The sequence below is a fragment of the Physella acuta genome, unplaced genomic scaffold (assembly GCF_028476545.2).
Source record: "Physella acuta isolate Inbredline_101_S28 unplaced genomic scaffold, ASM2847654v3 ptg000658l, whole genome shotgun sequence".
In the NCBI taxonomy this organism is placed as follows: domain Eukaryota; kingdom Metazoa; phylum Mollusca; class Gastropoda; family Physidae; genus Physella; species Physella acuta.
Window position 1 is genome coordinate 1,240,270 of NW_026732177.1, and position 16,926 is coordinate 1,257,195.

The following is a 16,926-nucleotide window of genomic DNA, read 5'->3' on the forward strand; positions in this document are numbered from 1 at the left end:
CTGTCACCTTGTACACCACCACATGTCACCTTGTACACCACATCTGTCACCTTGTACACCACATCTGTCACCTTGTACACCACCACATCTGTCACCTTGTACACCACCACATCTGTCACCTTGTACACCACATCTGTCACCTTGTACACCACATCTGTCACCTTGTACACCACATCTGTCACCTTGTACACCACCACATCTGTCACCTTGTACACCACCACATCTGTCACCTTGTACACCACCACATCTGTCACCTTGTACACCACCACATCTGTCACCTTGTACACCACATCTGTCACCTTGTACACCACATCTGTCACCTTGTACACCACCACATCTGTCACCTTGTACACCACCACATCTGTCACCTTGTACACCACATCTGTCACCTTGTACACCACCACATCTGTCACCTTGTACACCACCACATCTGTCACCTTGTACACCACCACATCTGTCACCTTGTATACCACCACATCTGTCACCTTGTACACCATCACATCTGTCACCTTGTACACCACCACATCTGTCACCTTGTACACCACCACATCTGTCACCTTGTACACCACCACATCTGTCACCTTGTACACCACATCTGTCACCTTGTACACCACCACATCTGTCACCTTGTACACCACATCTGTCACCTTGTACACCACCACATCTGTCACCTTGTACACCACATCTGTCACCTTGTACACCACCACATCTGTCACCTTGTACACCACATCTGTCACCTTGTACACCACATCTGTCACCTTGTACACCACCACATCTGTCACCTTGTACACCACTACATCTGTCACCTTGTACACCACATCTGTCACCTTGTACACCACCACATCTGTCACCTTGTACATCACATCTGTCACCTTGTACACCACATCTGTCACCCTGTACACCACCACATCTGTCACCTTGTACACCACCACATCTGTCACCTTGTACACCACCACATGTCACCTTGTACACCACATCTGTCACCTTGTACACCACATCTGTCACCTTGTACACCACCACATCTGTCACCTTGTACACCACCACATCTGTCACCTTGTACACCACCACATCTGTCACCTTGTACACCACATCTGTCACCTTGTACACCACATCTGTCACCTTGTACACCACATCTGTCACCTTGTACACCACCACATCTGTCACCTTGTACACCACATCTGTCACCTTGTACACCACCACATCTGTCACCTTGTACACCACCACATCTGTCACCTTGTACACCACCACATCTGTCACCTTGTACACCACCACATCTGTCACCTTGTACACCACCACATCTGTCACCTTGTACACCACATCTGTCACCTTGTACACCACATCTGTCACCTTGTACACCACATCTGTCACCTTGTACACCACATCTGTCACCTTGTACACCACCACATCTGTCACCTTGTACACCACCACATCTGTCACCTTGTACACCACATCTGTCACCTTGTACACCACCACATCTGTCACCTTGTACACCACCACATCTGTCACCTTGTACACCACCACATCTGTCACCTTGTACACCACCACATCTGTCACCTTGTACACCACCACATCTGTCACCTTGTACACCACCACATCTGTCACCTTGTACACCACATCTGTCACCTTGTACACCACATCTGTCACCTTGTACACCACATCTGTCACCTTGTACACCACCACATCTGTCACCTTGTACACCACCACATCTGTCACCTTGTACACCACCACATCTGTCACCTTGTACACCACATCTGTCACCTTGTACACCACCACATCTGTCACCTTGTACACCACATCTGTCACCTTGTACACCACATCTGTCACCTTGTACACCACATCTGTCACCTTGTACACCACATCTGTCACCTTGTACACCACCACATCTGTCACCTTGTACACCACCACATCTGTCACCTTGTACACCACCACATGTCACCTTGTACACCACATCTGTCACCTTGTACACCACATCTGTCACCTTGTACACCACCACATCTGTCACCTTGTACACCACCACATCTGTCACCTTGTACACCACATCTGTCACCTTGTACACCACATCTGTCACCTTGTACACCACATCTGTCACCTTGTACACCACCACATCTGTCACCTTGTACACCACCACATCTGTCACCTTGTACACCACCACATCTGTCACCTTGTACACCACATCTGTCACCTTGTACACCACATCTGTCACCTTGTACACCACCACATCTGTCACCTTGTACACCACCACATCTGTCACCTTGTACACCACATCTGTCACCTTGTACACCACCACATCTGTCACCTTGTACACCACCACATCTGTCACCTTGTACACCACCACATCTGTCACCTTGTACACCACCACATCTGTCACCTTGTACACCACCACATCTGTCACCTTGTACACCACCACATCTGTCACCTTGTACACCACATCTGTCACCTTGTACACCACCACATCTGTCACCTTGTACACCACATCTGTCACCTTGTACACCTCCGAAACTGTCACCTTGTACACCACCACATCTGTCACCTTGTACACCACATCTGTCACCTTGTACACCACCACATCTGTCACCTTGTACACCACATCTGTCACCTTGTACACCACCACATCTGTCACCTTGTACACCACCACATCTGTCACCTTGTACACCACATCTGTCACCTTGTACACCACCACATCTGTCACCTTGTACACCACATCTGTCACCTTGTAGCCTGTTTAACCATGTAACCTGTTTAACCTTGTAGCCTGTTTAACCATGTAACCTGTTTAACCATGTAACCTGTTTAACCATGTAACCTGTTTAACCATGTAACCTGTTTAACCATGTCCCCTTTATGTTCCCAGCTTTGTGCTGACATCTATTTAGAAAAGTTGTCCTCACAACAAAGACAGGAAGTGGCCAGACAACGCTTGGTCCAGATTCTCTCACAGAAAAGTCAGCAGCTCCAGCACTATGTCTGTATCCTTAGGGTTGTCCCATTTTGTCTGCATCCTTAGGGTTGTCCCATCCTTAGGGTTGTCCCATCCTTAGGGTTGTCCCATCCTTAGGGTTGTCCCATCCTTAGGGTTGTCCCATCCTTAGGGTTGTCCCTACTTTTATTTCCATCCTATCATTTCTCACTGGTCTAGCGATCTCTTTCTAACCATGAATGACCCATCCATTCTACCCCTGATGTCCCAATGTAAGGTGCACAACTCTGTATGAACAGAACTATCCAACTTCCTGTTTAGTTAAAAATTTGGAATTTGTAGGCCAAATTTGTATGAAACAAATTTAATTTTTCTATGTGTATTGTAAGCGGGCAGCAGCTGTTGTTACAGGCCATAGTGGGGCGTAATGATTGAAATATATGTGTAAAAGTATGTCAAGATGGCTAATGTCTTGCTATTAAAGTAATATGTCCAGAAAGTAAATTTTAAATTGTCTCTTCCATCTTGCTGCATTTAAAAAACCCAAACTTTGAAAAGTTATAATTGAAAATGAACAAATAGTACAATTTGGGATTTCATAAACTTAATGTCAAAGTTAACAATTTAACATTAAATTTGAAAATTTAACATTATATTAAAAATTTTTAACTCATATTAAATTTTTTTAACTTATATTAAAAAATTGGTCAACAGAAGCCTAGAGCTTCACTCAACAAAGTAAAAATCTGAGGAATTTTTTTTTTTTAAACCAAACCTCAATCAGCCAAACAAACAGGTTGTGGCATTCTTCTTCAGTAGTCTCTAGTGCAGGCTAGGCTTGTTGTAGTGAACGAGTGAAGCGGATGAATGGGGGGTGAATGTTTTTTGTACAGTAGCTAGTTGTATGCCCTCTCATTGTATGGGCAAGCTAAAGAATCCAATTTGTTTTTTCAACTGTTAACCAATAACAAAATCTTGTCAATAAGTTCATCAGAGTACATGGTTTTGTTTTTCTAATTAAAAAAACAAATGGGTGTAGGCTCGCTATTAGCTATATAATACTATTTATACTACTTTCTGATATAAAATTTTAATATTTAGTAGAAACTAGTAGCCTGTGCTTAAGTTAGTCAATGTTTATAATTATTTTTTGACTTGCTCAAATTGATCCCACAAAGTGGTGTGGTGTGACACCCAGACATGCCTACCGTTCAGCCAAAAGCGGAATTTTTCTGCTATTTTACAAAAAATCATGTCCTTTGTTCCACCATCCAGTTTTTGTTGAAGTTCGGTTTTTTTTTAAAGAAAAAAAATGAATAAACTAAAGTAATAAAACAAATTGAATAAAAGAGCAGGGAAACGCGATTATCTCCCTTAGGCACACGTTTCCGTTTCTTAGTTTACAATATTTTAATTATTTACAAGTATCATCTTATAGTATTATAGTAATTCTAGCTTCTGAACGTTCTTTTTAGTATTTGCTATTGAATGATGCCTTAAATAACATGTAGGGAGAAAAATACAATAAAATCATGACTAACACTCTAATTTCTAGATCTAGATAAAGATCATAAAATACTAGAGTTATCTAGATCTAGAGATACCTAACAAAAACATATGCTTGTAAAAGTTGTAACTACTAAGACTAAGAAGTAACTAGGACTATTACTATGTAGATCTAGGTCTTAACTTATATTTTTTATATTACATACAAAGCCTTCAGCATTAATTGTTCATATAGCCTAGAACATATAATGTTATGTCAAATTCAAAGCTATGGGGTTTTATTCGGGGGGGAGGGGGGGGAGGGTGGTGGGTGGTCTCAGGTTACTGGTCAATTGTTTAAAAAAATGTAAGCTGACATTAAGCAGTATTTAAATGTAGCCTAGAGACTTGCTATATGTAACTAGAAGCCTACTAATGTCATTAGACTAATTTTTAATTATTTATTTTTATTTTTGACTTAGTAAAGTAGCGTCCGCGTTTCTGTTCCTCTTTTTGGCTTCAAATTCCTCTTGTTAGACATGACTGTTCTACTTTTGGTTGACAGGGCTAGGCATGTGTGGTGTATGTATATATGTCTTCTGTTCATTAGAACTCAGTGTATCTGTGATGTTTTAATATTGACACCTGGTGGAAAATCACGCCCCAAACATTCATCCTCACAGCATTTTCTCTTAACTCAAAAACTTGCTAGACATTGTGGAGAATTGCTTGTACATCTTATGGCGCCACCTGGAGTTTTATTTAGTGCACTGCATTCCAGCTGACCAGTCATCCATGACAGCTCCCACCTTGATGAGACACAGAACCGGCTTGAGAAAACTTACAGGTGTGTACATCTTACATGTGTCAGTGGTCAGTCCACATGTACAGGTGTGTACATCTTACATGTGTCAGTGGTCAGTACACACGTACAGGTTAGTTGATTGGTCCACACGTACAGGTTAGTTGATTGGTCCACACGTACAGGTTAGTTGATTGGTCCACACGTACAGGTTAGTTGATTGGTCCACACGTACAGGTTAGTTGATTGGTCCACACGTACAGGTTAGTTGATTGGTCCACACGTACAGGTTAGTTGATTGGTCCACACGTACAGGTTAGTTGATTGGTCCACACGTACAGGTCAGTTGATTGGTCCACACGTACAGGTTAGTTGATTGGTCCACACGTACAGGTTAGTTGATTGGTCCACACGTACAGGTTAGTTGATTGGTCCACACGTACAGTTTAGTTGATTGGTCCACACGTACAGGTTAGTTGATTGGTCCACACGTACAGGTCAGTTGATTGGTCCACACGTACAGGTCAGTTGATTGGTCCACACGTACAGGTCAGTTGATTGGTCCACACGTACAGGTTAGTTGATTGGTCCACACGTACAGGTCAGTTGATTGGACCACACGTACAGGTCAGTTGATTGGTCCACACGTACAGTTTAGTTGATTGGTCCACACGTACAGGTTAGTTGATTGGTCCACACGTACAGGTCAGTTGATTGGTCCACACGTACAGTTTAGTTGATTGGTCCACACGTACAGGTTAGTTGATTGGTCCACACGTACAGGTCAGTTGATTGGTCCACACGTACAGGTTAGTTGATTGGTCCACACGTACAGGTCAGGTGATTGGTCCACACGTACAGGTTAGTTGATTGGTCCACACGTACAGATTAGTTGATTGGTCCACACGTACAGGTCAGTTGATTGGTCCACACGTACAGGTCAGTTGATTGGTCCACACGTACAGGTTAGTTGATTGGTCCACACGTACAGGTTAGTTGATTGGTCCACACGTACAGGTCAGTTGATTGGTCCACACGTACAGGTTAGTTGATTGGTCCACACGTACAGGTTAGTTGATTGGTCCACACGTACAGGTTAGTTGATTGGTCCACACGTACAGTTTAGTTGATTGGTCCACACGTACAGGTTAGTTGATTGGTCCACACGTACAGGTTAGTTGATTGGTCCACACGTACAGTTTAGTTGATTGGTCCACACGTACAGGTTAGTTGATTGGTCCACACGTACAGGTCAGTTGATTGGTCCACACGTACAGGTCAGTTGATTGGTCCACACGTACAGGTCAGTTGATTGGTCCACACGTACAGGTTAGTTGATTGGTCCACACGTACAGGTCAGTTGATTGGACCACATGTACAGGTCAGTTGATTGGTCCACACGTACAGTTTAGTTGATTGGTCCACACGTACAGGTTAGTTGATTGGTCCACACGTACAGGTCAGTTGATTGGTCCACACGTACAGGTTAGTTGATTGGTCCACACGTACAGGTTAGTTGATTGGTCCACACGTACAGGTCAGTTGATTGGTCCACACGTACAGGTTAGTTGATTGGTCCACACGTACAGGTTAGTTGATTGGTCCACACGTACAGGTCAGTTGATTGGTCCACACGTACAGGTTAGTTGATTGGTCCACACGTACAGGTTAGTTGATTGGTCCACACGTACAGGTTAGTTGATTGGTCCACACGTACAGGTTAGTTGATTGGCCACACGTACAGGTCAGTTGATTGGTCCACACGTACAGGTTAGTTGATTGGTCCACATGTACAGGTTAGTTGATTGGCCACACGTACAGGTCAGTTGATTGGTCCACACGTACAGGTCAATTGATTGGTCCACACGTACAGGTTAGTTGATTGGTCCACACGTACAGGTCAGTCAATTGGTCCACACGTACAGGTTAGTTGATTGGTCCACACGTACAGGTTAGTTGATTGGTCCACATGTACAGGTCAGGTGATTGGTCCACACGTACAGGTCAGTTGATTGGTCCACACGTACAGGTCAGTTGATTGGTCCACACGTACAGGTTAGTTGATTGGTCCACACGTACAGGTCAGTTGATTGGACCACACGTACAGGTCAGTTGATTGGTCCACACGTACAGTTTAGTTGATTGGTCCACACGTACAGGTTAGTTGATTGGTCCACACGTACAGGTCAGTTGATTGGTCCACACGTACAGTTTAGTTGATTGGTCCACACGTACAGGTTAGTTGATTGGTCCACACGTACAGGTCAGTTGATTGGTCCACACGTACAGGTTAGTTGATTGGTCCACACGTACAGGTTAGTTGATTGGTCCACACGTACAGGTCAGTTGATTGGTCCACACGTACAGGTCAGTTGATTGGTCCACACGTACAGGTCAGTTGATTGGTCCACACGTACAGGTCAGTTGATTGGTCCACACGTACAGGTCAGTTGATTGGTCCACACGTACAGGTTAGTTGATTGGTCCACACGTACAGGTCAGTTGATTGGTCCACACGTACACTGTACATCTATATGTGGACTTCCCACTGTTACAAATTTGCTGGTTAGTGAAACCAAATAGTTACTGATAAAATGTGACTTGACTGATGAGATGTGACTTGACTGATGAGATGTGACTTGACTGATGAGATGTGACTTGACTGATGAGATGTGACTTGACTGATGAGATGTGACTTGACTAATGAGATGTGACTTGACTCTGCAGGAGCCTCAGAATCTTTGTTGGAAATGTCCAATGTTGGAAGTCCAGTCATAGCAGAAGGGCTAACCCAGGTGGCTCTGGGGGTGTCCAGGAATGATCTAGAACACATACGTCATGCTGCACCCTCTATCATGAATGAAGATTTCTTCAAAAAAGTTGAAAATGTTGATCAGGTAAGCTTAATGCAGGTCTGAGATGGCCTTGATTTACCAATTGTCATGTGATCTTGTGTGTCACATGACCAAAGTATGATACTTGTTTATTTTATCCAATAGCGCTATGGTAAACAAAGAAGCCACTACAGTTTTTCTGAGGCCATTGTCAGGCGAATTAAAAGGGTTCTCCGACTTCACACGGAAAGCTAACGATGATGTCATCAGTCAAACAAGTAGATGATGGTTGAAGTCAAGCAATGATGTCATCAGTCAGATGATATGAGGATGGTTCAAGTCAGGTGCAGTTAAGCTGTTGTAAAAAGTTAACATTATGTTGTCTCAAGACTGGTCTCCACCAACATTGCATGTGTGACAAGTTTTTCATGTGTGACAAGTTTTTCATGTGTGACAAGTTTTTCATGTGGGACAAGTTTTTCATGTGTGACAAGTTTTTCATGTGTGACAACTTTTTCATGTGTGAAAACTTTTTCATGTGTGACAAGTTTTTCATGTGTGACAAGTTTTTCATGTGTGACAAGTTTTTCATGTGTGACAAGTTTTTCATGTGTGACAAGTTTTTCATGTGTGACAAGTTTTTCATGTGTGACAAGTTTTTCATGTGTGACAAGTTTTTCATGTGTGACAAGTTTTTCATGTGTGACAAGTTTTTCATGTGTGACAAGTTTTTCATGTGTGACAAGTTTTTCATGTGTGACAACTTTTTCATGTGGGACAAGTTTTTCATGTGTGACAAGTTTTTCATGTGTGACAAGTTTTTCATGTGTGACAAGTTTTTCATGTGTGACAACTTTTTCATGTTGGCTCATGTGCACCAAATACTGTTTTTTTATAATGTACAAACTAAAATAAAAAGTAAAACGAAATCCTTTTGTGTTGGCTCATCATTGGGACTTGAGTGAATTGAATTTATGGCATGAGTGTGACTTGAGTGAATTGAATTTATGGCATGAGTGTGACTTGAGTGAATTGAATTTGTGGCATGAGTGTGACTTGAGTGAATTGAATTTATGGCATGATTGTGACTTGACTGAATTGAATTTATGACATGAGTGTGACTTGAGTGAATTGAATTTATGACATGAGTGTGACTTGAGTGAATTGAATTTGTGGCATGAGTGTGACTTGAGTGAATTGAATTTGTGGCATGAGTGTGACTTGAGTGAATTGAATTTATGGCATGAGTGTGACTTGAGTGAATTGAATTTATGGCATGAGTGTGACTTGAGTGAATTGAATTTATGGCATGAGTGTGACTTGAGTGAATTGAATTTATGGCATGAGTGTGACTTGAGTGAATTGAATTTATGGCATGAGTGTGACTTGAGTGAATTGAATTTGTGGCATGAGTGTGACTTGAGTGAATTGAATTTATGGCATGAGTGTGACTTGAGTGAATTGAATTTATGGCATGAGTGTGACAATTGTGAAGTTGTCACAATGGGCTGGACATGTCACAACATAAGGCTCTTAAAACAATTTAAAACTTTTATTTCAACCAACAAAAATGGCAACAACAACATTGGCTTGTTATTTGTGGAGAAAACATAACAAGAACTGATGTAGCCTGTAGCCTTGTACACAAGAACTGATGTAGCCTGTAGCCTTGTACACAAGAACTGGTGTAGCCTTGTACACAAGAACTGGTGTAGCCTGTAGCCTTGTACACAAAAACTGGTGTAGCCACTGTCTACTCAAGCTCTGTGGAGAGGCTCTGTTTGATGCCATCACAGACCAGCAGCTCTTTGATGATCTCATATTCACTGACATTACTGTAAGCTTCCATGAGAGCTTCAGCTAAAAAACATGTTCACTGACATTACTGTTAGCTTCCATGAGAGCTTCAGCTAAAAAACAAACCGCTGGCTGTATGTGTATTATATACATGCAATCCCGTCCCTGTCGTATTGTGCTGTTTAAAATAAACGTAGAAACCATAATCCTTGCGGGGGATCCCAAGGCGTTAAATTACACCCTACTGGGTCGCCGCACCTTAATTTCTCTTTGACTGACACCCCCCCCCCCCCCCACCACGTATATTCTCAACATTTTTCCAAACTGCATAAAAGACAAACAAACAGACATGCTTTCATTTTTTATGTATAGATAAGATTGCCAATCGCTAGTTTTAGAAATGTAACTTTCCTGACGAAACTCAAAATTTTACTGATCATCATGTTTAGAAAGTAGGCCAATCACAATTTTTGTTTTAGAATTTTTGTGGACAAAGGGAAACAACCAGGTTAATATTTTTAGATAATTAATCTAAGCTTAGTTAATTTCTCTTAATATTCAAAAATAAAAATTCCATATTACTTTCTCGTATATACGAAGTATAGAGAGTCTTGTAATCGTGCAAAAACAAATCGTGATCTTTACAAATCTCGACGTTTTACACCTCACTGATACGGAAAAACATAATTTTGCAATCTTGTCTGTGTGTCTGTCTGTGTGTCTGTCTGTGTGTAAACACGATAACTTAGGTACCGTTACAGTTAGGTTGATGAAATTTCATATATAAGTATTTTATCAAAATCGTAGATCCTGATCAACTTTTGAACGATTTCCGATAACCGGAAGTGGTACTTTTTCTACTTTGAATTTTTCAAAAGCCTATAACTTGAGTACTATTTCTGATAGATAAATGAAATTTCACATGTAAGTAAAAGATCTAATTCTCTACCTACTTTCAAATTTTGAGTAATTTCCGTTGACCGGAAGTACTTATTTACGATATTCCCGATTTCTCAAAAAACACATGTAAATTTATAAAGTACTAATAATATTGCGCACTATTATGCACATTCTGTTTTGGCGTTCGCTTGGTGCGCAATTCTTTTTTCTATGAGATTCTATTCGATTTTTAAAAGTTTAAATAATTAAAAATCATGTCTATATTCCAAGTTATATAAGAATATTCGAGAAAGTTTAGGGGAGATCACTCCCGGTTTATTTTTATTCTGGGGCCCTCGGGGGCCGAATTTTTTCCCCGCTCAAACCTTTCCAGAAATATTCTCAACGACACCCACAAGTTTAACGGTGAAGGGGTGAAAGGTATAGCAACGCATAAAGGACACACACAGGCACATACTTTCACTTTTATATATAAAGATATACTTAACACTGTACCGACTAGAGTCCCCCCCCCCCACACACACACATTCACACATCCAGCATTCGTTCTATTTTATTCCCCCCCCCCCCCCCAACCAAGCACCTACTGGAGTAGGGTGGTTTGTAGGGCTCCACCAGAGAGAAGAAGTAGCTGTGTAACATGATCTCCTTGCACGTCGGCCTTTTGCTGGGGTCTTTTTGGAGTAGCTGGCAAAAGGGAGATTCACATTAACGATGTCTTTTTATGGGTACTTCACATAAACGACATGTCTTTTTATGGGTACTTCACTTTGATAACATTGTTATGGGTACTTCATATTATTGACATGTATTTCTGTGAGTACTACTAATTAATGACAAGAATTTTTGTAGATACTTTACATTCATGATATATTTTGAATGGGCACCACATGAATGGTATGTAACCAAAAGCCTCTTACAATCGTTCTCCTTATCGATTGTCAACAATCTGTTAAAAAGCTATTTGGTGCACTATATTAGTGATTAATTTAACTTAGGCCCAATATTTGTGATTAATTAATGCCGCCTAAGATGTGTGATTTCTTTAATCATGCCAAAGATTTTTGATTTATTTAATTATACCCAACATTTGTAATTACTTTAATTATACCCAACATTTTTAATTACTTTAATTATACCCAACATTTGTAATTTTTTAACTCAAAGTAACTAGTGCTGAACCTGGCCAGGACGGCTTAATACATTAGATGTATTACAATTCTAATCGAACATAAGACGTTACCCTTTCAATACATTAGATGTATTACAATTCTAATCGAACATAAGACGTTACCCTTTCAATACATTAGATGTATTGCAATTCTAATAGAACATATACGTAAGACGTTACCCATTCAATCAGTCTGATCGATTCGTCATTGAACTTATAATCGAACCGTGGTGAATCTTTATTGACTTTCTCCATTTGCTTCTTTTTCACAGGGGAGAGAAAGGGCCACTGAAACAAAATATGAAAGGGCCACTGAAACAAAATATGAAAGGGCCACTGAAACAAAATATGAAAGGGCCACTGAAACAAAATATGAAAGGGCCACTGAAACAAAATATGAAAGGGCCACTGAAACAAAATATGAAAGGGCCACTGAAACAAAATATAATAGGGCCTCCTAAACAAAATATGAAATCGCCACTGAAACATAATATAAAAGGGCCACTGAAACAAAATATGAAAGGGCCATTGAAATATGAAATAAAATATCCTGGATATGGCGGTGAGTGTTTGTCTTAATACACATATTGTGTCCAATTCAAGTCTTCGGTCTAGTTCAATTTACAGGCGTCACTATGCGGGGTGTCACCATATGTGACCAGAGAAACAGGGGCGTCACAAGGTGGGGCGTCCCTAGACCCAGGGTTAGACAATATTTACCGTGTTGGATACTGGGGCGTCACTAGGTGGGGCGTCACTAGAGCCAGGGTTAGACAATATTTACCGTGTTGGATATGATGTTGTACAGAGTGATCCCAAAGCACCACATATCAACAGCCGACCCGTAGCGAAGACCTTTCCAAACCTGAGGAGACATTCAGCGCCAAATACATCCATGTGTGACTCTCACACATCCATGTGTGACTCTCACACATCCATTTGTGACTCCCACACATCCATTTGTGACTCTCACACATCCATTTGTGACTCTCACACATCCATTTGTGACTCTCACACATCCATTTGTGACTCTCATACATCCATTTGTGACTCTCACACATCCATTTGTGACTCTCACACATCCATTTGTGACTCTCACACATCCATTTGTGACTCTCACACATCCATTTGTGACTCTCACACATCCATTTGTGACTCTCACACATCCATTTGTGACTCTCACACATCCATTTGTGACTCTCACACATCCATTTGTGACTCTCACACATCCATTTGTGACTCTCACACTTCCATTTGTGACTCTCACACACCGCATTTCCATCCTCACATCATTGCTCACCTCATCGTGACTCCCCTCTCACATCGTGACTCCCCCCTCACATAGTGACTCACTTCCTCACATCGTGACTCCCCCCTCACATAGTGACTTACTTCCTCACATCGTGACTCCCCTCTCACATAGTGACTCCCCCCTCACATAGTGACTCACTTCCTCACATCGTAACTCCCCTCTCACATAGTGACTCCCCCCTCAGATAGTGACTCACTTCCTCACATCGTGACTCCCCTCTCACATAGTGACTCCCCCCCTCACATAGTGACTCCACCCGCACATAGTGACTCACTTCCACACATAGTGACTCCCCCCTCACATAGTGACTAACTTCCTCACATCGTGACTCCCCTCTCACATAGTGACTCCCCCCTCACATAGTGACTCTCTTCCTCACATAGTGACTCCCCCCTCACATAGTGACTAACTTCCTCACATCGTGACTCCCCTCTCACATAGTGACTCCCCCCTCACATAGTGACTCTCTTCCTCACATAGTGACTCCCCCCTCACATAGTGACTCCACCCTCACATAGTGACTCCCCTCTCACATAGTGACTCACTTCCTCACATCGTGACTCCCCCCTCACATCGTGACTCCCCTCTCACATAGTGACTCCCCCCTCACATAGTGACTCCCCTCTCACATAGTGACTCCCCCCTCACATAGTGACTCACTTCCTCACATCGTAACTCCCCTCTCACATCGTGACTCCCCTCTCACATAGTGACTTATTTCCTCACATAGTGACTCCCCCCTCACATAGTGACTCACTTCCTCACATCGTGACTCCCCTCTCACATAGTGACTCCCCCCTCACATAGTGACTCCACCCTCACATAGTGACTCACTTCCTCACATAGTGACTCCCCCCTCACATAGTGACTCACTTCCTCCTCACATAGTGACTCACTTCCTCACATCGTGACTCCCCTCTCACATAGTGACTCCCCCCTCACATAGTGACTCCACCCTCACATAGTGACTCACTTCCTCACATAGTGACTCCCCCTCACATAGTGACTCCACCCTCACATAGTGACTCACTTCCTCACATAGTGACTCCCCCCTCACATAGTGACTCACTTCCTCCTCACATAGTGACTCACTTCCTCACATCGTGACTCTCCCCTCTCACATAGTGACTCCCCCCCTCACATAGTGACTCCCCCCCTTACATAGTGACTCCACCCTTACATAGTGACTCCCCTCTCACATAGTGACTCCCCTCTCACAACGTGACTCCCCTCTCACATAGTGACTCCCCCCTCACATAGTGACTCCACCCTCACATAGTGACTCACTTCCTCACATAGTGACTCCCCCTCACATAGTGACTCCACCCTCACATAATGACTCACTTCCTCACATCGTGACTCCCCCCTCACATAGTGACTCACTTCCTCACATCGTGACTCCCCTCTCACATAGTGACTCCCCCCCTCACATAGTGACTCCACCCTCACATAGTGACTCACTTCCTCACATCGTGACTCCCCCCTCACATAGTGACTCACTTCCTCACATCGTGACTCCCCTCTCACATAGTGACTCCCCCTCACATAGTGACTCCACCCTCACATAGTGACTCACTTCCTCACATCGTGGCTCCCCCCTCACATAGTGACTCACTTCCTCACATCGTGACTCCCCTCTCACATAGTGACTCCCCCCTCACATAGTGACTCCCCCCTCACATCGTGACTCCCCCCTCACATAGTGACTCCCCTCTCACATAGTGACTCCCCCCTCACATAGTGACTCCCCCCTCACATAGTGACTCACTTCCTCACATCGTAACTCCCCTCTCACATCGTGACTCCCCTCTCACATAGTGACTCCCCCCTCACATATTTACTCCCCTCTCACATAGTTACTTATTTCCTCACATAGTGACTCCCCCCTCACATAGTGACTCACTTCCTCACATCGTGACTCCCCTCTCACATAGTGACTCCCCCTTCAGATAGTGACTCCACCCTCACATAGTGACTCACTTCCTCACATAGTGACTCCCCCTCACATAGTGACTCCACCCTCACATAGTGACTCACTTCCTCACATAGTGACTCCCCCCTCACATAGTGACTCACTTCCTCACATCGTGACTCTCCCCCTCACATAGTGACTCCCCCCTCACATAGTGACTCCACCCTTACATCGTGACTCCCCCCTCACATAGTGACTCCCCTCTCACATAGTGACTCCCCTCTCACATAGTGACTCCCCCCTTACATAGTGACTCACTTCCTCACATCGTGACTCCCCTCTCACATAGTGACTCCCCCCCTCACATAGTGACTCCACCCTTACATCGTGACTCCCCCCTCACATAGTGACTCCCCTCTCACATAGTGACTCCCCCCTCACATAGTGACTCCACCCTCACATAGTGACTCACTTCCTCACATCGTGACTCCCCTCTCACATAGTGACTCCCCCCTCACATAGTGACTCACTTCCTCACATCGTAACTCCCCTCTCACATAGTGACTCCCCCCTCACATAGTGACTCACTTCCTCACATCGTGACTCCCCTCTCACATAGTGACTCCCCCCCTCACATAGTGACTCCACCCGCACATAGTGACTCACTTCCTCACATAGTGACTCCCCCTCACATAGTGACTCCACCCTCACATAGTGACTCACTTCCTCACATCGTGACTCCCCCCTCACATAGTGACTCACTTCCTCACATCGTGACTCCCCTCTCACATAGTGACTCCCCCCTCACATAGTGACTCTCTTCCTCACATAGTGACTCCCCCCTCACATAGTGACTCACTTCCTCACATAGTGACTCCACCCTCACATAGTGACTCCCCTCTCACATAGTGACTCACTTCCTCACATCGTGACTCCCCTCTCACATAGTTACTCCCCCCTCACATCGTGACTCCCCTCTCACATAGTGACTCCCCCCTCACATAGTGACTCCCCTCTCACATAGTGACTCCCCCCTCACATAGTGACTCCCCCCTCACATAGTGACTCACTTCCTCACATCGTAACTCCCCTCTCACATCGTGACTCCCCTCTCACATAGTGACTCCCCCCTCACATGGTGACTCACTTCCTCACATCGTGACTCTCCCCCTCACATAGTGACTCACTTCCTCACATCGTGACTCCCCTCTCACATAGTGACTCGCCCCCTCACATAGTGACTCCACCCTTACATCGTGACTCCCCCATCACATAGTGACTCACTTCCTCACATCGTGACTCCCCTCTCACATCGTGACTCCCCCCCTCACATAGTGACTCACTTCCTCACATAGTGACTCCCCCCCTCACATAGTGACTCACTTCCTCACATCGTGACTCCCCTCTCACAAGGTGACTCTTGTCACATCCCATACATCGTACGGCCAATCAATTCGCGAATTGGCTGGCCAATTGACAATGGATTTCTTACTTTGACCAGTCACTTCTCAAATTGCCGGGAAATCGCCGATGTTTTCATCATTCCGGTAAAGGTTTAAATGTGATCAGGCCCGGCTCTAGGGGCGGATTAAGCTTGGGCGGGGCCCCAGGCTTAAAATTTTTGGGGGCCCCTTATATATATATATATATATATATATATATATATATATATATATATATATATATATATATATATATATATATATATATATATATATATATATATCAGTAGCGTACGCAGGGGGGAGCAGGGGGAGCGGCCGCTCCCCCTCTGGCCATTTTCAGCAAAGTGGCGC

At 43.6% G+C, this 16,926-nt stretch overlaps 2 protein-coding genes across 5 annotated transcripts in view; one reads left to right on the forward strand and one right to left on the reverse strand.

Moving 5' to 3' along the window:
* The window catches only part of LOC131948695 (nuclear pore complex protein Nup205), a 57,944-nt gene extending 49,588 nt beyond the window's left edge, over positions 1-8,356 (forward strand). For both annotated transcript variants that reach the window (XM_059310359.1, XM_059310360.1), the window contains 4 exons: positions 2,852-2,966; positions 5,115-5,249; positions 7,932-8,101; positions 8,204-8,356. In XM_059310359.1, the coding sequence (XP_059166342.1) occupies positions 2,852-2,966; positions 5,115-5,249; positions 7,932-8,101; positions 8,204-8,293 (510 nt within the window). In that variant the 3' untranslated portion in view covers positions 8,294-8,356. The remainder of the gene's footprint in view (positions 1-2,851; positions 2,967-5,114; positions 5,250-7,931; positions 8,102-8,203) is intronic.
* Positions 8,357-9,575: 1,219 nt separating this feature from the next.
* Positions 9,576-16,926, reverse strand: part of LOC131948696 (putative serine/threonine-protein kinase PRKY) — a 30,319-nt gene continuing 22,968 nt past the window's right edge. For 2 of the 3 annotated variants that reach the window (XM_059310362.1, XM_059310361.1), the window contains exons 9-12: positions 12,691-12,771; positions 12,087-12,194; positions 11,323-11,422; positions 9,576-9,898 (exon numbers count right to left, since the gene is read on the reverse strand). In XM_059310362.1, coding sequence (XP_059166345.1) covers positions 9,792-9,898; positions 11,323-11,422; positions 12,087-12,194; positions 12,691-12,771 — 396 coding nt within the window. In that variant the 3' untranslated portion in view covers positions 9,576-9,791. The remainder of the gene's footprint in view (positions 9,899-11,322; positions 11,423-12,086; positions 12,195-12,690; positions 12,772-16,926) is intronic. The other variant, XM_059310363.1, reaches the window with a different exon arrangement.